Below are 26,754 nucleotides of genomic sequence, written 5' to 3'. Positions count from 1 at the left end.
TATACCTGTGGTTCTGGGGGTTTGGTTGGGTGGACTATGTTATATATACCTGTGGTTCTGGGGGTTTGGTTGGGTGGACTATGTTATATATACCTGTGGTTCTGGGGGTTTGGTTGGGTGGACTATGTTATATATACCTGTGGTTCTGGGGATTTGGTTGGGTGGACTATGTTATATATACCTGTGGTTCTGGGGGTTTGGTTGGGTGGACTATGTTATATATACCAGTTGTTCTGGAGGTTTAGTTGGGTGGACTATGTTATATATACCTGTGGTTCTGGAGGTTTGGTTGGGTGGACTATGTTATATATACCAGTTGTTCTGGAGGTTTAGTTGGGTGGACTATGTTATATATACCAGTTGTTCTGGGGGTTTGGTTGGGTGGACTATGTTATATATACCTGTGGTTCTGGGGGTTTGGTTGGGTGGACTATGTTATATATACCTGTGGTTCTGGGGATTTGGTTGGGTGGACTATGTTATATATACCTGTAGTTCTGGGGGTTTGGTTGGGTGGACTATGTTATATATACCTGTGGTTCTGGGGATTTGGTTGGGTGGACTATGTTATATATACCTGTGGTTCTGGGGGTTGGTTGGTGGACTATGTTATATATACCTGTGGTTCTGGGGGTTAGGTTGGGTGGACTATGTTATATATACCTGTGGTTCTGGGGGTTTGGTTGGGTGGACTATGTTATATATACCAGTGGTTCTGGGGGTTTGGTTGGGTGGACTATGTTATATATACCTGTGGTTCTGGGGGTTTGGTTGGGTGGACTATATTATATATACCTGTGGTTCTGGGGGTTTGGTTGGGTGGACTATGTTATATATACCTGTGGTTCTGGGGGTTTGGTTGGGTGGACTATGTTATATATACCTGTGGTTCTGGGGGTTTGGTTGGGTGGACTATGTTATATATACCTGTGGTTCTGGGGGTTTGGTTGGGTGGACTAAGTTATATATACCTGTGGTTCTGGGGGTTTGGTTGGGTGGACTATGTTATATATACCTGTGGTTCTGGGGGTTTGGTTGGGTGGACTATGTTATATATACCTGTGGTTCTGGGGGTTTGGTTGGGTGGACTATGTTATATATACCTGTGGTTCTGGGGGTTTGGTTGGGTGGACTATGTTATATATACCTGTGGTTCTGGGGGTTTGGTTGGGTGGACTATGTTATATATACCTGTGGTTCTGGGGGTTTGGTTGGGTGGACTATATTATATATACCTGTGGTTCTGGGGGTTTGGTTGGGTGGACTATGTTATATATACCTGTAGTTCTGGGGGTTTGGTTGGGTGGACTATGTTATATATACCTGTGGTTCTGGAGGTTTAGTTGGGTGGACTATGTTATATATACCTGTGGTTCTGGGGGTTTGGTTGGGTGGACTATGTTATATATACCTGTGGTTCTGGGGGTTTGGTTGGGTGTACTATGTTATATATACCTGTGGTTCTGGGGGTTTGGTTGGGTGGACTATGTTATATATACCTGTGGTTCTGGGGGTTTGGTTGGGTGGACTATGTTATATATACCTGTGGTTCTGGGGATTTGGTTGGGTGGACTATGTTATATATACCTGTGGTTCTGGGGGTTTGGTTGGGTGGACTATGTTATATATACCAGTTGTTCTGGAGGTTTAGTTGGGTGGACTATGTTATATATACCTGTGGTTCTGGAGGTTTGGTTGGGTGGACTATGTTATATATACCAGTTGTTCTGGAGGTTTAGTTGGGTGGACTATGTTATATATACCAGTTGTTCTGGGGGTTTGGTTGGGTGGACTATGTTATATATACCTGTGGTTCTGGGGGTTTGGTTGGGTGGACTATGTTATATATACCTGTGGTTCTGGGGATTTGGTTGGGTGGACTATGTTATATATACCTGTAGTTCTGGGGGTTTGGTTGGGTGGACTATGTTATATATACCTGTGGTTCTGGGGATTTGGTTGGGTGGACTATGTTATATATACCTGTGGTTCTGGGGGTTGGTTGGTGGACTATGTTATATATACCTGTGGTTCTGGGGGTTAGGTTGGGTGGACTATGTTATATATACCTGTGGTTCTGGGGGTTTGGTTGGGTGGACTATGTTATATATACCAGTGGTTCTGGGGGTTTGGTTGGGTGGACTATGTTATATATACCTGTGGTTCTGGGGGTTTGGTTGGGTGGACTATATTATATATACCTGTGGTTCTGGGGGTTTGGTTGGGTGGACTATGTTATATATACCTGTGGTTCTGGGGGTTTGGTTGGGTGGACTATGTTATATATACCTGTGGTTCTGGGGGTTTGGTTGGGTGGACTAAGTTATATATACCTGTGGTTCTGGGGGTTTGGTTGGGTGGACTATGTTATATATACCTGTGGTTCTGGGGGTTTGGTTGGGTGGACTATGTTATATATACCTGTGGTTCTGGGGGTTTGGTTGGGTGGACTATGTTATATATACCTGTGGTTCTGGGGGTTTGGTTGGGTGGACTATGTTATATATACCTGTGGTTCTGGGGGTTTGGTTGGGTGGACTATGTTATATATACCTGTGGTTCTGGGGGTTTGGTTGGGTGGACTATGTTATATATACCTGTGGTTCTGGGGGTTTGGTTGGGTGGACTATATTATATATACCTGTGGTTCTGGGGGTTTGGTTGGGTGGACTATGTTATATATACCTGTAGTTCTGGGGGTTTGGTTGGGTGGACTATGTTATATATACCTGTGGTTCTGGAGGTTTAGTTGGGTGGACTATGTTATATATACCTGTGGTTCTGGGGGTTTGGTTGGGTGGACTATGTTATATATACCTGTGGTTCTGTGAGTGGGAAGGGATGTATTTTTCTTTTGTGATTTACTTGGTATCAGAAGTATATCATAAGAAATGTTGATAAATGGCCACATATTAATGTTGAACACTGTCATTCAGTTGGTACTGTTACTGTTGTGGGACTAAAAAAGTGGCAGATGAGCTGAATTAATTAAAGTGATATGTTTACTGTATACAGGATTTGTATGTATAATATTGGAAATAAGCTATCATTTATAGATAGTGTATCATGTGTAGGTATTTCAATATACAATTTCATAACTAAGTATACCAATCAAAAGTAGAATTTATGTCAATCTACCTGGGGAAATCTTCCTTGGAGATTCACAATGTGAACGGAGCTATAGCCTGGTGATTAGTTGTCTCCCTTGTCTTATGCTTCACTTACTACTCTGACAGGGTATTACTGTAGATGATAGTCGTATCAAAGCCATCAATGACCTGGCCACCAAGCTCATCTCACAGGGACGAACAGACACCATGGCCGTCAAACAGAGGAGGGACGAGATGAACCAAAAGTAAGTTCGAGATCAGATATACAAACTAACAAGTGGTTCTAAATTGTATCTTAAAATTTATGTTAAAATTTGTTTTTATGATCCTTATAGTCACATTAATGGCAGAGACATTTTCTGTTTCTGTTCTATAGTCTGAAAGCATTAGACTTTTACTTTGTTCTGTGATATCTCACTTATACCAGAGTAATACTCAAAGGTCACTATTTATGACCTATACAACTCATATAACATAATATGATACATTTTCATTGACACCTGTTAGATGTTGTACTAAGCTCCTGATATCAGTTAGGGCTAGATGTTACGTCTTAACACAATGCTATTTATAACTAGGTGGAAAGATATCCAGGGTGACCTTAACAGCTACAAACAGAAGTTGGCAGCTGCCTTGGAGATCCACGCCTTTAACCGTGACGTAGATGACATTGATGACCGTATCAATGAGAAGGCTGTGCTGCTGGCCAGTGAGGACATGGGCAAGGACTTGCCTGCCGTAGAGGCCCTGCAGAGGAGACAGGAGGAGATGGAACGGGATATGACCGCACTTCAGACTCAGCTCGAGGTAATACTCGTAATAAATAAGTATGAACACTTCGAAGACATATTTTAAAACAAGAAGTTTTACCTGATTCTGTGGGGGTTACATTTCATTTTAAAACAGTTTCAAAGTCCTGAATTTGCAAAATTGAAATACTTGTATTTGCCAGTTGAAGAGGGATACATTTGAAACTTTAATTTTGTGATTAATTTGAAATTGATTTTAAATGTTTGTTATCATGAACAGAGAATTGAGCTGCAGTGTCGTCAGCTCTGTAACAAGTATCCAGATATGGCAGATTCCATCCTATCTAAACAAAAAGAGGCCCAGGACAACTGGGAGAAACTGGAGGACCTCTCCGACCTCAGGTAGGCATGGTAACTGGACCACCGTTATAGATAGGAAGACTTCCAGGCTCATAAATGTCTCATATACTGTTTTAAAGTGGATCTGGGTGGGAATTGATATTGGATTCAATTATGTAGCATGTATAAATGTATATAATGTTAGTACAGTGTATTAAAAATCACCCTTAGGCTAGTACCTGCTCACAAGACATAATTATAAGTTCAGTTTTGAATCTCTCAATTTTGTTAATTTCACAAATTTTATTCTAAAATTATACTTACAGGAAGTCGAGGCTGGCAGAGTCCTACAAACTACAGAAGTTCCTGACGGATGCTAGAGAGCTGGTTAGTTATTACATTCATCATAAATGTTTGTTACGTTAATGCCTCTTGTTAATTATAGCAGAAGGAAAATTATCCTTCTCTCTGATTTTGAAATTGTAACAATAAACTTTTGAGGTCTTTTGCCATGAATTGTATTGTTGAATTACTTATCAAGCATGGTTTATTTTTTCTTCATGTGTGATGACCTTTGTAATATGTGACTTACTCAAGGTCAGATAACAGATGTATTTGCAGATAATATTGAGTAACAGGAGAGCAGTACAGGTCCTTTGGGACTGTTGTAAGTAAGTGGATGTATAAAGTGTATTTTACCTTAATGTTGAACTTTACAGATTGCCTGGTCAGGTGACATGACCACAAGGATGAATGCTGCTGACCTAGCCAAGGACGTTCCTGAGGCGGAGAGTCTACTACAGATGCACCACGAACGCAAGGTATCTTATAACACTCATACTGATTAATTACGGCACTTGATGACTCACAAAAAATTGTAAGAGATTTTTACCAACACTCAATGACAAAAAGTAAAACAAAATATTCTTAGGCACTCTATCAAACACACACAAAAAATGCAGAAGATTTCCAGCAACACTCAGTGCCGTAGATATAAATTACAGATTTTAATATTTTGCTGTTGGAACTTGTTATCTCTGTAATGTTATTTTTTTTATTGTTGCCCAGGCGGAGATTGATGGTCGTAAACCCCACTTTTCTGCTGCGAGAGAATATGGTAACAAATTAATAGAGTACAAACATTACGCCTCCGAGGAAATACAGAAGACCATCGGTCAACTTGACCACACAAAACTCTCACTGAATGGAGCTTGGGACAAACGCAATGTTGTCCTCACTCAATGTCATGACCTCCAGGTAAGGTCAAAGGTCACAATGTAGTTAGGTGATGGAATATATCTAGTCAAACATTGAATAGAAAAATTTGGTAGTTTTGATTTGAAATTAAAAAAATATTGAAATTGAAAATTCCTTATTTTCACTTAAGATTAGCTTGATTGAAATGTTTTGCAAACATTCTCTTTGTTGGGAATATAAAAGTTCCAGAATAAAATCTAACTTAAATTATATCACGTGAAATAAAACATGTATACACAAAATATTTTCTTGTATAATTATGTATAACAACATGGTTTGTCTACCTGTGATAGATTAAAAACATTTTGCTTTCACTTTTGACTCTTAATAACAAAAAATAAAGGTTGGTATAAACAAAATCTGATAATGTGAATTGATATTAAGGTTGGCATTATAGATTTCAATAGTGTTACATTGAGTGCACATAATAAGTGGTAGGTAAGCCAGATAGGAAATGTGATGATTGAAAATTTATGTAACCGCTTAGCTGATAACCATACCTGATTTTACAGGTTTTCATCGAGACAGCAGAGCAGGTGGAGTCGTGGATATCTACCAAGGAGGCTTTCCTGTCTAATGATGACCTTGGGGTAATATACACTTCTTAGAGGTCAATGTGTTTGTAAGGGATATATCATGTAATCATGTATTTAGCAGGAAAATCATGACAAGTAGTTTAGATATTTACTTTGACCAATAAGTATTATAAGAATGATCTGTTTGTGGTTTCAGAATACCTTGTACAGTGTTGAGGCCTTAATTAAGAAACATGACGGATTTGAGAAGGCGACCGCAGCCCAACAGGACCGACTGGAAGACCTGAAACAGTTCGCACAAAACCTGAGAGAACAGAACCACTACGCAACTCACGAGATTGTAGACCGCTGTCAGGCGGCAGTGGAACGCACCAGGCGGTTCATGGACCAATCAGCAGCCAGGAGGCAGAAGTTAGAGGATTCCAAAAACTACCAGCTCTTCCTCAGGAATATGTATGAAGTAAGTTGTAAGCCTGCTGATGATGCAAAACTACATAAGTGGAATAGCAGATTTATATAACATGACCAATATTTACTGTAAGTGCTTCTGACATTTGTAAGTTTTGAGGTAAACCTTGTCCTAGACTACTTAATTTGTTACGCAAACTCTTATTGCTTCTAGGGGGTACAGTTCTATATTGATGGGGAACATATTAAGAAGAAATCGTTATGGTAAAAAAAGCATATGAATATAGGCAGGAACAAAGTGGATCAGATGAAGGATTAATTCTGAACTCATTTATTTCAATATTTCCCATCATCTTTTTTAAAATTCCTCATTGCGTTTGTAATTTAGGTGTCTAACTGGATAAATGAGAAGCTCCAGGTTGCCCTTGATGAGTCCTACCGGGACCCTACCAACCTACAAGCCAAGCTACAGAAGCACCAAGCGTTTGAGGCTGAGGTGACTGCCAACAGGAACCGTGTGGACGCCGTTGTAGAGGTAGGTATTATACAAACTTCTTTGCAGAACACCTACATATGACGTTTGAGTTTAAAGCCAGGCCTAGGGTGAAAACTATTCATCAGGTCACCACAAATGGATTCTTCAAACTTTCATATTTTCAGGATATTTTGGAAAGACTTGAAACTTGAGATAATTTTCCTTGTCATCATATACTTCTTAGCTTTTATTCATGATTACAACCAGATAGAAATTTTAAACAGTTTACATCAAACCCTTTATTGCTATATCATAATACTTATTTCAGTTCTGGTTTCATTTAACAGAGCTGTGAACATGCAATATCATAATACTTCTTATTTCATTTCTTTAACAGGAGGGCAAGGGACTGGAAAAAGAAGAGCACTACGCCAAGACTGATATAGAGAAGCGACTGAACGAGTTAGAGTTGAGTTGGGAAGCTCTCATGGCAGCCAGTGCTGAAAAGAAGGACAGGCTCCAGGACGCCTACCAGGTATATCATATACGCATAATATTTGTCTGCCAAAATTTAATTTATGGGATAGCACATTAGTTGATTTAAATGATGTAAATTGAGAATATGATGGGATATAATGATATTACAGTTGCATGGCAGAGTTAGTAGGGAAGTTGATGATGTAAATCAGGACTAACAATCAAGGTAAATACAGTATGCTACGGCTTGTTTTTTCGTTAATGAAAACCCTCAGTACCATGTTGTTGTTGTAGGCACTGATGTTCAATCGAGTGGTGGATGACCTCATGTCATGGATGGAAGATGTGGAGTCACAACTCATGTCAGAGGACCATGGCAAGGACCTCACCTCCGTCAACAACCTTCTCAAGAAACACCAGGTGAGACCTTGTTATCAGAGGGATTACATTGTAGTAATGATAATTAAAGGTGGCCATTGATCATTTAATGTCTTTACCTCATTTTCACGTTACTCAATTACCTTCTAATCATTTGATAAAATTTCCTGAAAGTTGCTGATTTCTCAATATACGTAATGTAACACTAGCTGATCAAACACTATTCTGATGCCTGTGTCTGTTGGAGATCTCCGATATTCTAGTTGGACTCCAGATGTGTTAGTTCCTACCTCCTGGTTTTAAGTAGTATGTCAGGTGTGTCTACATTTCAGATAAAGAGTGATATATACTAAAGATGTGTGATTGTTTTTACAGATGCTAGAACAGGACATCCAGATCCATAGAGAGAAGGTGACCGATGTCCAGGACGCTGCTCAGGTGTTCAAGGAGGCTAAACACTTTATGAACAAGGACCTGCAAGCTAGGGCCAAAGAAACATCTGACAGGTATGTCACTGTGACAGTGTATAACATTTACTCCTCCTAGTAGTTCCATTCCTCACACCAGGTAGAATTTGTCTGAATGTTGTTACTTTTGACCTCCAACAGATACAAGTCCCTGACAGAGCCTTGCACCATCAGGCGTGACAACTTGGAAGAGGCACTGTTGATGTATCAATTCTACCGTGATGCAGAGGATGAGATGTCATGGATACAGGACAAGAAACCAGTCGCCTCTTCCACTGATCTCGGGGCCTCATACCCAGCCGTCCAGAACCTAATGAAAAAACACCAGGTGTGTATTCATATAAAGTATGAATGAAAAAAAATTTGATGAGTATATTCTGACAATTTCCTTAATACTGGTGACATTAATTACTTAGGACTAGTGTATAAATACCCACCAAACTTGTAATTACAGGCATTAGAGGCAGAGATCATCGCTCATGAACCTCTGATTGATGAGGTAGCTAGTAATGCACAGAGAATGATTCAGTCCAAACATTTTGCCAGCCAAGACATCGAGGTACGACTTGATGAACTACACCGCGACCTTCAGCAGCTCAAGGAACAGACATCCGTCCGCAAGGTCGCTCTACAAGACTCCCTGGAATCTCAAAAGGTAACATTTTTATCAATGAATAATTTATTGTAAACTGTGCCAAAAATCTTGAGACTGAGAGATTTACAAACTTAAATTTGGTGTTGTAAGATGAATGGTTTGGTATGGTTAACTATAAACTAGTCTCATGATTGGATGCAGGTTATTTTCATCTACATCAAAAGTTTAGCAAATTCGAAATCAAATAGTTCTTTATATTTGAATTGTAAAGTGTATATTAAAAGAAAGTTTCATTACTAGATCAACAAATTTTGATTTCATTTCCATGTTTTCATTGTCTTGATGGTTTTACGGCTGTGTCTTACAGTTTTACGCTGAGATAGCCGAGGCTAACAGCTGGATGGATGAGAAGATTCCTGTCCTCAGTAGTCCTGACTACGGTAAAGATGAGGATACCGTACTGGTATGTATAGACTCCTCAGGTTATAGGTCTAACTAATACAAACATAATTCAACAATACTTATTATATTGTAACGCAAATATTGTCATATGATTAATGAGACCATGAACATCATGAACCTGTGAACAACACAAACAGCTATCAAAAAGATGTGTAGAGAAACATTATAGTTGATATATAAGGAATATTATCCTGATTTATTTCCTTGTTCCAGGCTTACACAAAGAAACTGGACGCCCTGGAGAGAGACATTGATAACTTTAGTAACAACATCGGTGAACTGGCAGCACTGAGTCGAACCTTAGTGGACAAGGGTCACTATGACAGTGAGAATGTCAAGAAACAACAGGTATGGACCAATCAGCTAAGTTATAGATTCACAACCCTAGGTGGTCACTCGATAATACACATCTTACTGGTGTGGACCAGATCATCTAAGTTATAGAGTCACAACCCTAGGTGGTCACTCGATAATACAAATCTTACTGGTGTGGACCAGATCATCTAAGTTACAGATTCACAACCCTAGATGGTCACTCGATAATACACATCTTACTGGTGTGGACCAGATCATCTAAGTTATGGTTCACAACCCTAGGTGGTCACTCGATAATACACATCTTACTGGTGTGGACCAGATCATCTAAGTTATGGTTCACAACCCTAGGTGGTCACTCGATAATACACCTCTTACTGGTGTGGACCAGATCATCTAAGTTATAGATTCACAACCCTAGGTGGTCACTCGATAATACACATCTTACTGGTGTGGACCAGATCATCTAAGTTATAGAGTCACAACCCTAGGTGGTCACTCGATAATACACATCTTACTGGTGTGGACCAGATCATCTAAGTTATAGATTCACAACCCTAGATGGTCACTCGATAATACACCTCTTACTGGTGTGGACCAGATCATCTAAGTTATAGATTCACAACCCTAGGTGGTCACTCGATAATACACATCTTACTGGTGTGGACCAGATCATCTAAGTTATAGAGTCACAACCCTAGGTGGTCACTCGATAATACACATCTTACTGGTGTGGACCAGATCATCTAAGTTACAGATTCACAACCCTAGGTGGTCACTCGATAATACACTTCTACTGGTGTGGACCAGATCATCTAAGTTACAGATTTACAACCCTAGGTGGTCACTCGATAATACACATCTTACTGGTGTGGACCAGATCATCTAAGTTATGGTTCACAACCCTAGGTGGTCACTCGATAATACACCTCTTACTGGTGTGGACCAGATCATCTAAGTTATAGATTCACAACCCTAGGTGGTCACTCAATAATACACATCTTACTGGTGTGGACCAGATCATCTAAGTTATAGAGTCACAACCCTAGGTGGTCACTCGATAATACACATCTTACTGGTGTGGACCAGATCATCTAAGTTACAGATTCACAACCCTAGGTGGTCACTCGATAATACACATCTTACTGGTGTGGACCAGATCAGCTTAAGTTATAGACTTACAACCCTAGGTGGTCACTCAGTAATAAACCTCTTACAACATGGTATTGCTCTACAAAAAGATATACTAGATGAAGACATACCATTCAAATTCAGAAATATTAAAACATGGCTTCCTTATTAATATGCTTATGTTCTGTATGATATCTACCAGTATCAGGGTTTAGTGACCAATATACTTGTTACAGATTTCGTCATTCTTGAGATCAACTTTAAAATTTAGTGTTCAGATTTTTAGCTTCCAGGAATTGTTAAAATTTATTTTCATTTGTTCATTATCTGTTGTGTAAATAATAATTATTCATGTTCTGTAGGCATCTGTTGAGAATAAACACAGCCATCTCCAGGATCTGTCCAGCCAGCGCCGTGCCAGACTTACCGATACGAAAAAACTGTACGAATTTTACCGTGAAGCAGAGGAGGTGACTGTCTGGATCTCTGATCGAGTCGTCATAGCAGCATCGGAGGACTACGGACAAGATCTTGAGCATGTGGAGGTCAGTTTGTATGAATGAAGAAATAGCTGTAGTAGCTTTCATTATTCAGCTGACTTATTAATTTGGAATTAAAAAGCTGGAAATCTGACTGAGATATCTTCAATGTTGATCTTTTAGATAATTTGAAGTTAAAATTTAAAAAAAGGTTTTTCTTTAAGTGAAAGGTTTGTAGAAAGTTTTGTGAAGCGAAAGTTTTGGAGGTTATACTTAAATGTAGCATACACACCCATTGACTTATCACTCCTCCTACAGATGTTGCAGCAGAAGTTTGAAGACTTTATCCATGACCTCAACTCGAGCGAAGAGAGAATCACAAAGGTTGAAACCATGGGAACCACCATGATTGAAGCAGAACATTTTGAGTCTGAGAAGATCAAGATGAGATTGGAGGAGATTAATCAGATGTGGCTGGAATTAAAGGATGTTACTAAGGCTCGACAAGATGTAAGTGTCTACAGGGAGGTATCTACTGCCGGGTCGTGATGTTCAAGGTTATATTATATATAACAGTCTACAGGGAGATATCTACTGCAAGATCGTAATGTTCAAGGTCATATTATATATAACAGTCTACAGGGAGATATCTACTGCAAGGTCATAATGTTCAAGGTCACATTATATATAACAGTCTACAGGGAGATATCTACTGCTGGGTCATAATGTTCAAGGTCATATTATATATAACAGTCTACAGGGAGATATCTACTGCAAGGTTGTAATGTTCAAGGTCACATATATAAATGTCTACCGGAAGATATCTACTGCAAGGATGTAATGTTCAAGGTCACGTATATAAATGTCTACTGGAAGATATCTACTGCAAGGTCGCAATGTTCAAGGTCACATTATATATAAACGTCTACAGGGAGATATCTACTGCAAGGTCGTAATGTTTAAGGTCATATTGTATTTTTCCTTTTCATAGTGGTCCTAACTTGTGTTGATTTATTTAGTAAATGTGAGCTTTCGGTAGGAGAACTCCGAGTATTAAGACCAAAGTTATTGTTGTATGATATTATTGTTACCTTGTAGAACAGTTGAAATATTTAAACTGTATGTATACAACAATGTTTTGTCACACAGGCCCTAGCAGCTGCTAAGCAGGTACACATGTATGGTAGGGACGCAGATGACACACTGGACTGGATCCAGGAGAAGGAAGGGCTTGTTACCAAAGATGAATTCGGCCATGATCTGGAAAGTGTGCGCGCACTACTTAGTAGACACGAAGGACTTGAGGTTAGTTTGAAGGTTACGCATAAAATTATCTTAGACACGAAGGACTTGAGGTTAGTTTGAAGGTTACTCATAAAATTGTCTTAGACACGAAGGACTTGAGGTTAGTTTGAAGGTTACTCATAAAATTATCTGTAACTGTATCTAAATCACAATTAGATTTTGTAAATTAAACATCACAGAATAACTGGTTTTTTTTGTGGAGGTAAAAATCAAAAAGTTGTTTATGATATGAGAACAGAAAACTGTATTATCAATGAATAAATACCAATTATAAATGTTCGGATCAATTATTAACCATGTATAACTTTGACCTTGATAATGTCATTGTTTCTGTGCAGCGTGACCTTGCAGCCATCAGTGAACAGGTGGAATCCATCACCAAGGAGGCGGAGAGACTGATCAGTCAGTTTCCAGATGCCCAGGAACATATCGCCATGAAACATGAGGAGATGGTGCAGTCCTGGAACAACCTTGTGGAGAAGGCCACACTGCGTAAGGAGAAGTTACAACAGGCTGACCAACTTCAGGTCTACTTCAACGATTACAGGGAACTCATGTAAGTTAGATTACAGGGAACTCATGTAAGTTAGATTACAGGGAACTCATGTAAGTTAGATTACAGGGAACTCATGTAAGTTAGATTACAGGGAACTCATGTAAGTTAGCTTGAAAAATTGTATTAATATGTTAGGATTTTACTGTACATGATACAGGAAACATTTATATAGAGGACATTGTATTAATATGTTAGGATTCTACTGTACATAATACAGGAAACACATTTATATAGAGGACATTGGGTTAATATGTTAGGATTTTACTGTACATAATACAGGAAACACATTTATATAGAGGACATTGTATTAATATGTTAGGATTTTACTGTACTGTACATAATACAGGAAACATTTATATAGAGGACATTGTATTATATGTTAGGATTCTACTGTACTGTACATAATACAGGAAACATTTATATAGAGGACATTGGGTTAATATGTTAGGATTTTACTGTACATAATACAGGAAACACATTTATATAGAGGACATTGTATTAATATGTTAGGATTTTACTGTACATAATACAGGAAACACATTTATATAGAGGACATTGTATTAATATGTTAGGATTTTACTGTACATAATACAGGAAACACATTTATATGTAGGGGACATTGTATTAATATGTTAGGATTTTACTGTACATGATACAGGAAACATATTTATGTAGAGGACATTATATTAATATGTTAGGATTTTACTGTACATAATACAGGAAACACATTTATATAGAGGACATTGTATTAATATGTTAGGATTTTACTGTACTGTACATAATACAGGAAACACATTTATATAGAGGACATTGTATTATACGTTAGGATTTTACTGTACATAATACAGGAAACACATTTATGTAGAGGACATTGTATTATATGTTATTTCTGATGAATGTTTGTTAGCTTACTAATTTGATGAACTTCACCAAAAGGTCAAATGAAGATGCTTTAAAAGTAGGCTGATTATATGACATGTATATTTTTCATCACTCATGAACTGTTTACACAGGAAATTAATTTGTAGAATTTGAAATTATAGCTTGATAATTGAATTTTACCCTTAAGATTTGTATATTGATATACTAATCAAATATTTTGAGGACAGTAATCTATGAACAAAGAAACAACACAATATTTATTGTCCTTACAGAGCATGGATTAATGAAATGATCGCCATCATCACATCAGAGGAACATCCACGAGATCTGTCTCTGGCTGAAGCCAAGATCACGTTATGTAAGGAACACAAGACAGAGATAGATAGTCGGGAGGAAGTCGTCAGCACCTTCAGGGAGACAGGACAAGTCATGATCCAAAATGGTCACTTTCTGTCCGACGAGGTGTGTACACAGGGTTTCCAGTTTTGTTTCTCTCAGTATGCTAATATAACAATCTACATATTGTGAATTTAAAAGGCACATGAATTTATTGATACATTTGAAATCTGACATGTCCACATGTTTTCCAGATTCAAGAGAAAGTGAAAGACCTAAACTCGGCCTGGGAAGCATTACTAAGTACATTTGAAACCTACAAAAGGATCTGTGACCAGAACCTTGAGGCCCAGGTTTGTAGATCTTGTGTAATAATTATGATTTATTTGATTTCTTGGTTTATTTCAAAATCTAACATGGTTTTAAGGCTGAGAAATAGAACTATGAGAACAGAAGTTGATGAGAATACATTTTCTTAGAATGGAGAAAACCTATATCAACTTTAAGCCAACTGTCGAAGGATGTATGTGTTTTATGTCAATAAAGTTTGTTGAGGAGATAGCAGGTTTAAAAAAGGTATAAAGATAGCCATGCTTTAGATTGTCCTTGATAATAATTATGACCTTGTACTTTTATCAGCAATTGAAACACGAGATGGAGCAGTTAGAAGCCTGGATGACTATCAGGGAGCCGTTAATGAAGGAAAAGAATTATGGGAGCAACATACAGGCTGTCGAGGAGTTACTACGGCGACAGGATGACTTTGAGAAAACTGTTGAAGCTCAGTCGGAAAAATTCAAAGGAATATGTCGTAGAACACAGGTAAGATTCTGAGAGAATTTATGTTATACAGTGGTTAGAAGTTCTCAAAGTTTCTAGGAAAATTTACCTTTATGTTCATTGTTTACCTGCACTTTGACTTTTACACACCAGTAATTTTCAAAGTGTTGAGACTGTAGTTAGATGTAAAACTCGGTTTCTGTGTGTAACAATGATTCACTATAAAGCAGTGTGTCCCTTATTACTGACACATCTTCTTTCCATTTCTAGTTAGAACAGGCAATCCTAGACAAGAAGCAGCAGGAGATTGAACAGGAGAATGCCAGAAGGGAGATGGAGAGACTTGAGGAGATCAGAAAACGCGAGCAGGATAGAATCATGGAGGTAAAATGAGCGTTTCCTACTCAATGTGGATGGTGTCGTAACTTCTGTTGTGGATTGTTTGTAATACCTGGTGGTCTGTCTGGTTTGTGTCCGACCTGTCTGTCTGTATTATGTATGTCTGTAACATCTGGTTGCATATCTGTTTGGTTTTTGTCTGTCCGTCGGTCCACCTGTCTGTCTTTAAGTAACACTTGGTGGATCCATCCCTGAACTGCTGAATTTTATGTAAGTTAGAATTAGTATGGTAGATGATATTGGATCTGACCTTATCGGAATGGATCTTGGAAAACATATATAGCTACTTATATTCACACAGCATATTGTTTGTGTATTCTTCAGTATGTATATGTTATAATCAGTAGGAAACTTCATGAAACTGTTTTATGATATAAATTAATATCCTTAATGTGATTTAATATCTATAAGACCTTTATACATTAGGGCTGTTCCAAAATTATCTATGTGGGAGTGGAGAGTTACTTTTTGTACGGCCGCCATGAAATGGGAGTGCATATAGTGTTACTCATGTCCGTCTCGTCCCGTCCTGTCGCGATGCAATGTAACTAGCTAATCTCAGGAACTGCTGAGGTTTTGGGGTGTCTAGTGGCCAAGGGGGGCATTTATTTCTTAGACATTTTCTAGTTAAGAGACCCCATCACCCAGCAAATATCAAGACCTATTGAGTGTAAGGAATACCAGAAAAATTGGGGTTTACCTGATCACCAATGAAAATTTAATACAAATACCTCCCACCCTTCCATAACAGATAATTCTGGCTCTTAGCCTTGTGCAATTTAAATTTGATAATTTTTCAATAAGAAATCAATATATTTAAAAGGACCAGGTAACAGAATAGTTTCTTGACCAAATTAGGAACTTAACAGTTGAAGGTGAATCTTTTGCCTGTGTTCTATATAATAGATTAGCATTGTGTTTATTAACATTTTATTATTGAAAAAAATTGTCACTGGCATTGGATAATTAGATATTCAAGTAAAGACTTTATTAGAAGTAAAAATAAAATATAAAAAGAAATCTTCTTGGTAATTTTCATGTTACCTTAATATATAGTTATGTGAATTTAAAAGAATTTTTTGAAATAATTTAATATTTAAATCCCTTCTGTATGCAATAATGATTAAAGAAAAGAGATTCTGTTATGGATAAACTATAAACGTAGAGTTTTGAAATGATCAGAATTGTTGAATGTCATTCAATGAAATGTCTTTTTTTGCAGACTGTGCAGAGTGTATGTTTGGTTTTTTTGCTTGATCAGTGTTTTTGCAATTTTATTTTTACTGCTTAATACTGTTGTCTTGTCCTGTTTTGTTGCTAAACTCAGCTTTTAGCTGGAATGATGTCGTTTAAGTTATCAAGCTAATTTTTACCATGTGTTCATACTCAGATTGACTTTTCATTCACGTTTTATTTAACATTGATGTACCATCATCGAGTGTGGCAAGTCAACTTAGTGTTACTGCTAAAATCTGTTTCTGATGTTTGTATAGGTCTTAACTGTCAGAGAGAACAAATTTTTAGTGTTATGGCTAAAATCTGTTTCTGATGTTTGTATGGGTATTAACTGTCAGAGAGAACAGAATTTTTTAGTGTTACGGCTTAAATCTGTTTCTGGTGTTTAATGTATAGGTATTAACTGTCAGAGAGAACAGAATTTTTTAGTGTCACAGCTTAAATCTGTTTCTGGTGTTTAATGTATAGGTATTAACTGTCAGAGAGAGAAAAGTAATCATGTCTAACAGCGTAGTTTGTGTAAGCCACAGAGACAATTACATGTTTAAATCTTGTGGAGTTTGAATATTAATTCAGTGTTATACAGTATTAACTGACAATAAACACTATAATCCATTCAATTTTAAAAGTTTATATTTTTCACACAGAGAAAAATTGTTAGAATCTTTATTGAAGGACAAATGGTATAGGTATGCCATTTCTTACCTTAGCTATCTATACTCAAGTCATTTGGGCTGATTGATTTAGAATTTGAACACAAACTCTTGTGTTTTTAGTTAGTGTTAAATGTGGTCATGTTGCATGAAGGCTTTGTTATCATAGTGATTCAGACAGATATGAAACAAGTTATGCATGGATTTCATTTAAATTTGAAAAATAAAAATTTACATTTTTTTGGTTTTTACTCTTAGACTAGTCAAATGATTTTCTGTTGATATAGCAATTTTATCTGAAGAAATTCAACATGAAAAATGACATTAAATTCTCACAAGATAGCTTGAATAGCATAATTTGCTTCGCAAGTTCTTGTTCATGTTTCTGAAACCCCTTTCTGACTCCCTTCTTCCTCTATTAATCTACAGCTGTGTAAAGCTTTGCTGTAAGTATACAGGGGTACTTACATGATCGCCTTTTCAGTAATTCATCATACAAACTAACTGCTAGCTTTTGTGTAGAACTTGATAAACAGACTCCTTTGTATGGTGGTTTGGAATAAACCTAAATCAGAATACTATATACATTCGTTTTTATCACAGGAAAGAAAACGAGAGGAGGAGCAGAGGAAGGCGCGGGATGTCCTCCTCAAACGACAGAAAAGTGGCGATGTTTCGTCTGACGAGGATGACGCGTAAGTATTTTATGATGTTGTTGGATGTGTTGCTCTTGAAGATTTTCAAAAATTTGTTCTGAAATTCATTTTTCTCACCCTGGAAGTATTTAATATAAACTCTGTAAATTGGTCTCCCTTTGACAGAGTTATGATAATTGAGACACTATTACATGGAATGAATGAACTGTAACTACATTGTATTCATTTTACATACATAAAAAACTTTGTGAATATAAAGTTGTCCTACTGTTTTACTATATAGTATGATCGAATCAAAAGGTGGTGGTTAGATGCCATACTGTAAAATACATTTTCATTAGAAATAAATGATGATCTGTTGATGTATTCTAGTGACAGAGACAAGTTGGATCGTAACACTGTGAAGAATCTGATTGGTCGTTCACATAGTATAAAGAAAAACAAGGGAGATAAGAAAGGGGACAAGGAGAGTAGTGGAAAAGAGGTACGACGAGCCATCAGTTTCAAGGCTCGTACTGATGGTGCAGGCTCCCCTCCGCCGGTGCTACAAAAAGCTTATGAATTTAGACAAGGGGAGGGAATAGTTCAAAATGACAGTGATGAGCTGGACGCTCCAACCCTGCCAGATGCCCCACCTCCAGAGATGCTGGGTGTGAATGACCAACAGGCTATGCCTGGAAGGTCGCCTCAGCTCAGCCCCAAACAGAAACGTATCGAGGCTCTCAAGGACGATGGCAAAGATAAGAAAAAGAGGACTCCTAGTTTTAATCTTCGAAGACGAACACGTAGTTTTAAGGAAAAATATAAACTTCCTGATAATTTACCCCCTGCAGAAGTTGAAGGACTTTTAGAACGCAAGCAGGAATTACAAACTGGTGGTAAAAAAGCCACAATTCGGTCCTGGAAATCTATGTATACTGTATTATATGGACAAATTATGGCATTTTTCAAAGACAAGGAAGGTAAGATATTTCCTTTATTACTGTCAATATGTCACATCAAAGTCCATGAAGTTGTATATCCTGTTTATAATGTGTGAATCTGTTGAAAATTGATGTTGTAATGAACAAGCTGACATTTGGAAATCTTTATGGTGGCCAGTTATAGATTATAAAGAGAAATTGAGATACTCAGTGTATGTATTTGTGTGTGTGATATGTATGAGGGAGGGCGGTTGTCAACAAGTCCTTTTTGTTATGTTTTGGTAATTTGTTGAATACTTTTTGAGCTGAACTTGATGTCAGTTGTGTGTATAGATATAAAGAAAACCCTACATCCTGTACAGGATCTTTCCTAAAATTGTTAGTCTTGACATGTTGATACCATCTCTGTATACAACCAAAGCACACGACCATAAATGAATATTGTGACAGGATAGAGTCGAGAGGTATTAATATAATGAATAAGATAATGGTTCTTTGTCATAATTATAGTGAATATATTCAGAAACTGAACCATTACCTGTTTATGTTAGACATCATGACTCACATAATTGTACATTATTGTACAGATATGTCTCATATTCATGTAGTCAGTTACCTGCTTGGGAATTTTCGAAAAGAGTTGTACATACACTACAGAATCTGATTTTATAATTATATAAAACCCATCGGTATGTAGTGGAAGTTTCAACTTATGCAACCTTGTGTGACACTGTTTCTGATAATAGTTGTCTGTATTTAGAGACCACATTTGAAACTTCAAACTCTGTTGTTGTGTCAAGATACCATGAGAGATTGTTTTGCATATTCTCTATGTAGATGGTTAGATATGTAATGTTACAAATTTGTTCAACCCTGAATTTATTTGTTTGTTGAATATCCCCTTATTATAAAATTCCATGCATTGTAGGAAATTGTTATTCTATGTTATTACCGTTTTACATTACATTATATGGTAACTTGTTCAACATAGATATTTTGACTCTAGTATGACCAGTTTTGTGACCTTGCCTCATTGTTTTATGACCTTGTGTACTCATGCCTGATTATAGCATGACATTCATGTAGCTCTGCCTTCTAGGACTTTTATCTGTTGTGCCTTTATGACCTTGTATGACCTTGCCTGTCTGTATTTCAGCTTCTGCGGAGAAAGTGCCCTGTGCTCCGTCCCTATTCATACACAATGCTTACTGTGAAGCTGCCAGAGACTACCACAAAAAGAAAAATGTATTTCGACTACGACTCAAAGATGGTGCTGAATATTTACTGGAGGCAGGGAACCAGGGCGAAATGAATGATTGGCTGTCTAAAGTCAGCCATTTTGCAGGTAAAGGACATTCCAGAATGATGAATGCAAAATTCCAGATCTAGATATAAAAGTCTTTCCCCAATAGTGTTACTCCCTATCTGGTTATTGTGGTCCTGTAATAGCTATATAACATCTGAATGCCTGCTTATATCTGATACATGCCTATACTCCTGGTATATCTATCTTACTAATTTGTGTGCCTATTAAATCACTGTTGAAGACATGCAATCTGGTTTGAAATCTGGGGTTAGGGGAAATCAACATACCTGTATGAAATAGGGGAAATCAACATACCTGTATGAAGTAGGAGAAATTGACATACCTGTATGAAATAGGGGAAATCAACATACCTGTATGAAATAGGGGAAATTGACATATCTGTATGAAATAGGGGAAAATCAACATACTTGTATGAAATAGGGAAAATCAACATACCTGTATGAAATAGGGGAAATTGACATACCTGTATGAAATAGGGGAAATTGACATATCTGTATGAAAAAGGGGAAAATCAACATACTTGTATGAAATAGGGAAAATCAACATACCTGTATGAAGTAGGAGAAATTGACATACCTGTATGAAATAGGGGAAATCAACATACTTGTATGAAATAGGGAAAATCAACATACCTGTATGAAGTAGGAGAAATTGACATACCTGTATGAAATAGGGGAAATTGACATACCTGTATGAAATAGGGGAAATTGACATATCTGTATGAAAAAGGGGAAAATTAACATACCTGTATGAAATAGGGGAAATTGACATACATGTATGAAGTAGGGGAAATCAACATACCTGTATGAAAAAGGGGAAAATTAACATACCTGTATGAAATAGGGGAAATTGACATACATGTATGAAGTAGGGGAAATCAACATACCTGTATGAAGTAGGGGAAATCAACATACATGTATGAGTTGGAGAAATTGACATACCTGTATGAAATAGGGGAAATTGACATATCTGTATGAAAAAGGGGAAAATTAACATACATGTATGAAGTAGGTGAAATTGACATACATGTATGAAGTAGGGGAAATCAACATACCTGTATGAAATAGGGAAAATCAACATACCTGTATGAAATAGGGGAAATTGACATATCTGTATGAAATAGGGGAAAATTAACATACCTGTTTGAGATGTGAAAATTAACACACCTGTTTGAGATGGGGGGGGGGGGGGGGGGGGGGGGACTAACATACCTGTATGAAAAAAGGGGATATTAACATACCTGTATGAAATAGGGGAAATTAACATACCTGTATGAAATAGGGGAAATTGACATACCTGTGTGAAATAGGGGAAATCAACATAGCTGTATGAAATAGGGGAATAAACATTTAGATGATGTCCCTAATAACCTACTATTACCAGGTAAAATGTGTATCAGTTTGAAGCTTATTAACCCTGTGATGCTCATTGAATGCTAATGAAAGTTTTAATGCTTTTAGCAGTGTTTGATACACACACAAAAGGCAAACCAGTATACATGTACATACCTGTGCTATAGGTAATGATATACATCCTGTTCTATTTTGAATTATTCATTAATGAATAAAAACACCCCAGACAATAGGTGAATGCTGTAGTCTAAATATAGCCATGTATGTACATGTATAAATGTATTGATTAATCACCTGTCTCAACCTGTCTCATATATATTTATACTGTATATTTAATCATTATGTATCAGTTAACTACCACATATTTACCCATATCTTAATTATATTACTCATGATATTTTCCTTTATGGCTATTGTAGCTCAGTTGCCCATGCACACAGATTCGGAATTCATACATAATTCTGATCAGGCGGACGACGATGGAGGTGACTTGTATTAACTTGTATTCTCCAGATTTTTTTTTTTTTTGGCATTTCCCTGCTTTTTACACTTGGCCATGTTTTTTTTCTCTTTGTGTAGCCAGGTTTTCTGTGTGGCACACAGGCAACAGCTCTGCATTCATCTTAAAGATAGAGAAGCTATGCTGTACACTTCATCCCTGAATGTGCATCAAAACAGTTTATTTATTTTACAATGAGAAGTTTGTATGATACCATTTTGAAAATTAGTGTCAAATGGTATCTTGTTTGGTCATAAAGGAAAGGAGTTATCTCCCTTCTCACAACCCAAAAACCAACACCTGCAATGAATTTACCTGATCAAATCTAACTTTAGGATGTAGAACTTTTATCCTATATGACCTACATTTTATATTGAGCTCTGCAAATTCAAAAGTCTTGAGATTTTGTTTGTGGTTAAGGATGAAGCACATATAAGGGTGAAGTGATACAGGTAATACGCTAAACTGTGTGTCGTTACCTTGTTTTGTCCATTCATCGTTGCTAAGCAGTTTAATTTTACCAGGACATCTCCATGGAAATACTCCGTCATGTCTATGTACTTACGTACCTAACATTCTGATACTGTATGTACTTACAATATAAATGAAGAACTCAAACAATATGAATCATAAAAGTGAAATAATGTAAAACCAGAGATTATTTCTAATATTGAATAAAGCAGCTGGTTAATGTTAATTAATTGATAAAGGTCGAGGACATAGGTGTATAAGATGACCTCTATAAAGGTCAAGGACATAGGTGTATAAAAAGACCTCTATAAAGGTCAAGGACATAGGTGCATAAGATGACATCTAGAAAGGTCAAGGACATAGGTGTATTAGATGATCTCTAGAAAGGTCAAGGACATAGTTGTATAAGTTGACCTTACACTGATTTTATCTCCAACCCCCAAGGGTTTTGCTGTCTGTGCATTTAGAACATAATAATTAAAGGTTGTCATATATGTGGAGCACATAAAAGGAAATTATTAGATGGGGAGCAGATCTAAAACCCTTGGGTGTCAATAAGAATTAGTTCCTACTGCTGTCAATGATTCAGAGAGAAATCAAACTTGAAGCTGCTTCTGTGATCATCCTAGTACCAGTGTAGGATGTTGTGATGTTAATTGTGTACCGTCTGTAAGCTGCCTATATACCAGATGTCTACAACCACTGAGCTTCCCAGAATCTCGCACTGAATATAACACAAACATAGAACTCATAAAACTTTATATCATTCATAAACGGTCAAGACGTACACTTCTAGCTATCCTACTTATGAACGTATTTATTATTGGGAGATGATAATGAAGTTTCACATTTGTGAAGAAATTTAACAGCTGATAGCTAGTGCCCTTGAGGAAAAGATAGTATTGATGTTACATATAGCATCCTTATACTATAGGTATTGTACAGATATCAGCAGGTGACCTTGACTGTCTTGTAGAGGTCAGACACATGAAAACTTTTGTGTGTATGTGATCTGTCGTACCTTTGGACTATGAGGATCTAACTTTGTAATGTCATATCTTTTCCTTTGGTGCTATATTAGCTAATCACTCTGATGTTACCCACACATTTTGTAAAGTTTTACACATTTGAATATGAATTAAACATTGGAATGCTAGCAAGTAATCTTCTGATTTAATCGGTTTTGCAAGTCATAAATACTTCTGCAAAGATCAATATATATTGCAGTATGTAGGCAAGAATGATCTTGGTCACTCTGAAAAAAACCATTCTTCTAAACCAGGTTGAAGAAGATATTTTCTAACAGTATTCACCATTTGTCTAGATGTCATCAAGTATAACTGTGATGTCTAGGTCAAATATCCATCAATATGTACTGAAAAATCCTCAACTGTATGATTATAAAGCACTTGTTTTAATTAATTGACTTTAAAAGAATACTGTTAGAAACAAGTTTCTGTAAACTGTTTGGCGACAAAGTTTTACCAAACTGTCATTATAGCCATTAAGCTAAAGTGCTGCTCATTGTAAGTGTATACTGCTATATTTATATGAAAATATACTGTTTAATTTTGTTGTGGAGCAAAGTTAAATATAATCATATTCAAAACAAGCTCTTAATTGGATTCAAGAAGATAATGAACTTTTAAATGCTAAATCACTAGCTATGTTTTATTCTTTTTTTTTCTTAATTTTAACACATTCCCATGTACAGCGGTATTTAAAATCATTCTCTTGGCTGTTGCTTAAGCTTTTTCTCTCTTTTCATTTCATCTTTTTTCATTAATTTTTGGTATATTTGCTGGTTTACTTTCTTTAAAGAAATCTTTTTCATAAATTAATGAGCATACCATGTAAATATTCTGATTTTATACCCAGGGGCAGAAGATGACATGCTGGAAGACTCAGAGTTGAGGGCAATATTTACAGGTATCATATGGTATAGAGTTGTCTTTCCTGGAGAGTGCAGAGCTGTATTGCTATGGAGACAAGGCTGTTTCAGACTGCTTCATATAGAATGCTCAAGCAGTTCTTTGGTTGGAATTAGTATTGTTTTTGCAGGTTTAAGGGCTTTATTTTATTTTATTGCATTTTGTTGAGTTTTCTTAAAATTTGCTGGAATGGTTTGCATGATGTTTGCCAAATATTGAAATTCAAAATTTAGCCTCATTTTCAAAGGAAGAAAAGTTTATTTCATGAGTACTTAAAATTGCTGCCTTAAGATGGAATGTAAATATTTAAATGAAAATGTAGAACAAAAGAAATAAAATCATGAAAAATTACATTGCTACTTGAAAGGCATGAGCATGCTTCTTTGAATGTGTCTGAAATGGTGCTCCTCTAACTGGCTACACAGGTGTGGGATTTCCCAAATCTTCTGGCTTTTTTTTTTTTTTTTTTTACACTGTGCCATTTTGTCATCATTTTTTCTTGTTGTTTTTTTTGTTCTTCTGTTGACTTCTTTAATTTGATATAGATTGATTTATTGCAGCTTTTTACTAACTTGTAGACGTTGCATATAGTATAAGCTTTCTAGAAGTCAGAAGATGTTAAAAGGAGATAACCTCTTCATTCTGCTGTAGAAAAAAAAGACTAGGCAATGTTCAATAAACGCTTCTATAAGCCATTGTGATGTCGGATGTTTGTTACGCAGGTTACTAAGTCAGATACATCTTAATAATTGGAAATGATGATTATAAAAACTGGCTTAGTAAGAAAAATATCTGCCTGAAAGTCTGCTAGGTGAGGATAAGACAGCTTGATGCTTATGTAAATAACACCGATCTTGAACACGAGAGAGATTGACACATTGAGTGACTATATGGTGTTGTTTTACAGATTTTCTACAACACTGTCATCCCCATCAATACTAATTCTAGAGGAATGTTAACAGCTATCTGCAAATGTGGCTTAATGTCATTGTAGTACTCATGGATTCACATTTTTACAAACTTGGAAACAGTAGTTTAAATGATGCCAATTCAGAACCATCATCTTGTATTATTCTTTGTAAATTATAGGCACATACAATTATCCATCATCATAGTAACATGTATGTGTAGATCAGCATGAAGATCACAAACAGAACCTGATTTGATTTTTCGTTAATAAAGGTCAAGGTCATACAGAAAGTCGAACATGTAAACTACCAATGAAATTACACATCTTTATTACTTAGGATCATGTATACCTGTAACCTGGAAATATGATAAAACATTGCTAGGAAACAAAAAATTCCAATTTATTAGCTCGTTACTTCTACTCGGCAATGCTTCTGTGGCATTGGTCAGGACATTTGGTAAAACGGTATCCACTGCTGTATGGTATGCTGTTACATACCATAGGGGCCTAATGGATCGGTAATACTAGTAAAAAGCTAGTAATTTTGTGTACTAATCACTGTAGTGTTGTTTGTTGTTCAATTTCAATTCCAAACAATTTTATTAACATAAACATTTATGACAAAAGTATTGGACATCAGGCAGAGCCTATTTAAGACCTCTCTACTGTTGAGAGTTATGACAATGTAGTGTTCAAGGACAGGGTAGTGGTCAGGTATTGAGAGTATATATCTGTATAGCTACAGGTAACTGTATGTGTCTTCAAAATTAGTATAAAATACATGTATTGTTCTCTTACTCTTCCATCTAATTGGATAACATTGTACACGGACATCATACATGGTGGTATATTATAAATGGGTGTTTACGTTGTACACGGACTACTTTCACAGTGTTGCAATGGATGTTTCGTTTGTTATGTAATGCTTTATACAGATGTCTAGGACGCTAGATTGTTTTACACTCTATTTCTTTCACAGATCTCTGTATAGGATAGTGTTTTCTGTTTGATTCCTTGCACTTCAATATTTAATGATGTGTTGTGTTAAACACTCCTGGTCACTATAGTAACCTGTACAACCTACAGGAGGCACCGTGGGTACATATAACACAGTCACCTGTACAACCTACAGGAGGCACCGTGGGTACATATAACACAGTCACCTGTACAACCTACAGGAGGCACCGTGGGTACATATAACAGTCACCTGTACAACCTACAGGAGGCACCGTGGGTACATATAACGCAGTCACCTGTACAACCTACAGGAGGCACCGTGGGTACATATAACACAGTCACCTGTACAACCTACAGGAGGCACCGTGGGTACATATAACACAGTCACCTGTACAACCTACAG

The 26,754-nt window shown here is 36.7% G+C and overlaps 1 protein-coding gene across 7 annotated transcripts in view; it reads left to right on the top strand.

The window, feature by feature from the left end:
* The window catches only part of LOC117323996 (spectrin beta chain, non-erythrocytic 5-like), a 119,855-nt gene that overhangs the window by 82,074 nt on the left and 11,027 nt on the right, over positions 1-26,754 (top strand). For 4 of the 7 annotated variants that reach the window (XM_033879577.1, XM_033879576.1, XM_033879574.1 and 1 more), the window contains 29 exons: positions 3,237-3,355; positions 3,689-3,917; positions 4,140-4,261; positions 4,525-4,585; positions 4,918-5,019; positions 5,267-5,455; positions 5,968-6,045; positions 6,188-6,451; positions 6,788-6,934; positions 7,272-7,409; positions 7,646-7,771; positions 8,105-8,235; positions 8,338-8,524; positions 8,651-8,851; positions 9,159-9,254; positions 9,467-9,601; positions 11,062-11,244; positions 11,497-11,688; positions 12,328-12,483; positions 12,822-13,039; positions 14,194-14,383; positions 14,512-14,610; positions 14,897-15,079; positions 15,308-15,421; positions 17,929-18,020; positions 18,354-18,943; positions 20,061-20,249; positions 22,003-22,068; positions 24,432-24,482. In XM_033879577.1, coding sequence (XP_033735468.1) covers positions 3,237-3,355; positions 3,689-3,917; positions 4,140-4,261; positions 4,525-4,585; positions 4,918-5,019; positions 5,267-5,455; positions 5,968-6,045; positions 6,188-6,451; positions 6,788-6,934; positions 7,272-7,409; positions 7,646-7,771; positions 8,105-8,235; positions 8,338-8,524; positions 8,651-8,851; positions 9,159-9,254; positions 9,467-9,601; positions 11,062-11,244; positions 11,497-11,688; positions 12,328-12,483; positions 12,822-13,039; positions 14,194-14,383; positions 14,512-14,610; positions 14,897-15,079; positions 15,308-15,421; positions 17,929-18,020; positions 18,354-18,943; positions 20,061-20,249; positions 22,003-22,068; positions 24,432-24,482 — 4,648 coding nt within the window. The remainder of the gene's footprint in view (positions 1-3,236; positions 3,356-3,688; positions 3,918-4,139; positions 4,262-4,524; positions 4,586-4,917; positions 5,020-5,266; positions 5,456-5,967; positions 6,046-6,187; positions 6,452-6,787; positions 6,935-7,271; positions 7,410-7,645; positions 7,772-8,104; positions 8,236-8,337; positions 8,525-8,650; positions 8,852-9,158; positions 9,255-9,466; positions 9,602-11,061; positions 11,245-11,496; positions 11,689-12,327; positions 12,484-12,821; positions 13,040-14,193; positions 14,384-14,511; positions 14,611-14,896; positions 15,080-15,307; positions 15,422-17,928; positions 18,021-18,353; positions 18,944-20,060; positions 20,250-22,002; positions 22,069-24,431; positions 24,483-26,754) is intronic. The other 3 variants (XM_033879579.1, XM_033879578.1, XM_033879580.1) reach the window with 3 other exon arrangements.

The sequence above is a fragment of the Pecten maximus genome, chromosome 3 (assembly GCF_902652985.1).
Source record: "Pecten maximus chromosome 3, xPecMax1.1, whole genome shotgun sequence".
Taxonomy (NCBI): domain Eukaryota; kingdom Metazoa; phylum Mollusca; class Bivalvia; order Pectinida; family Pectinidae; genus Pecten; species Pecten maximus.
Note: the sequence above shows the minus strand (reverse complement) of the source record. Positions and strands in the feature narration are given on the sequence as shown.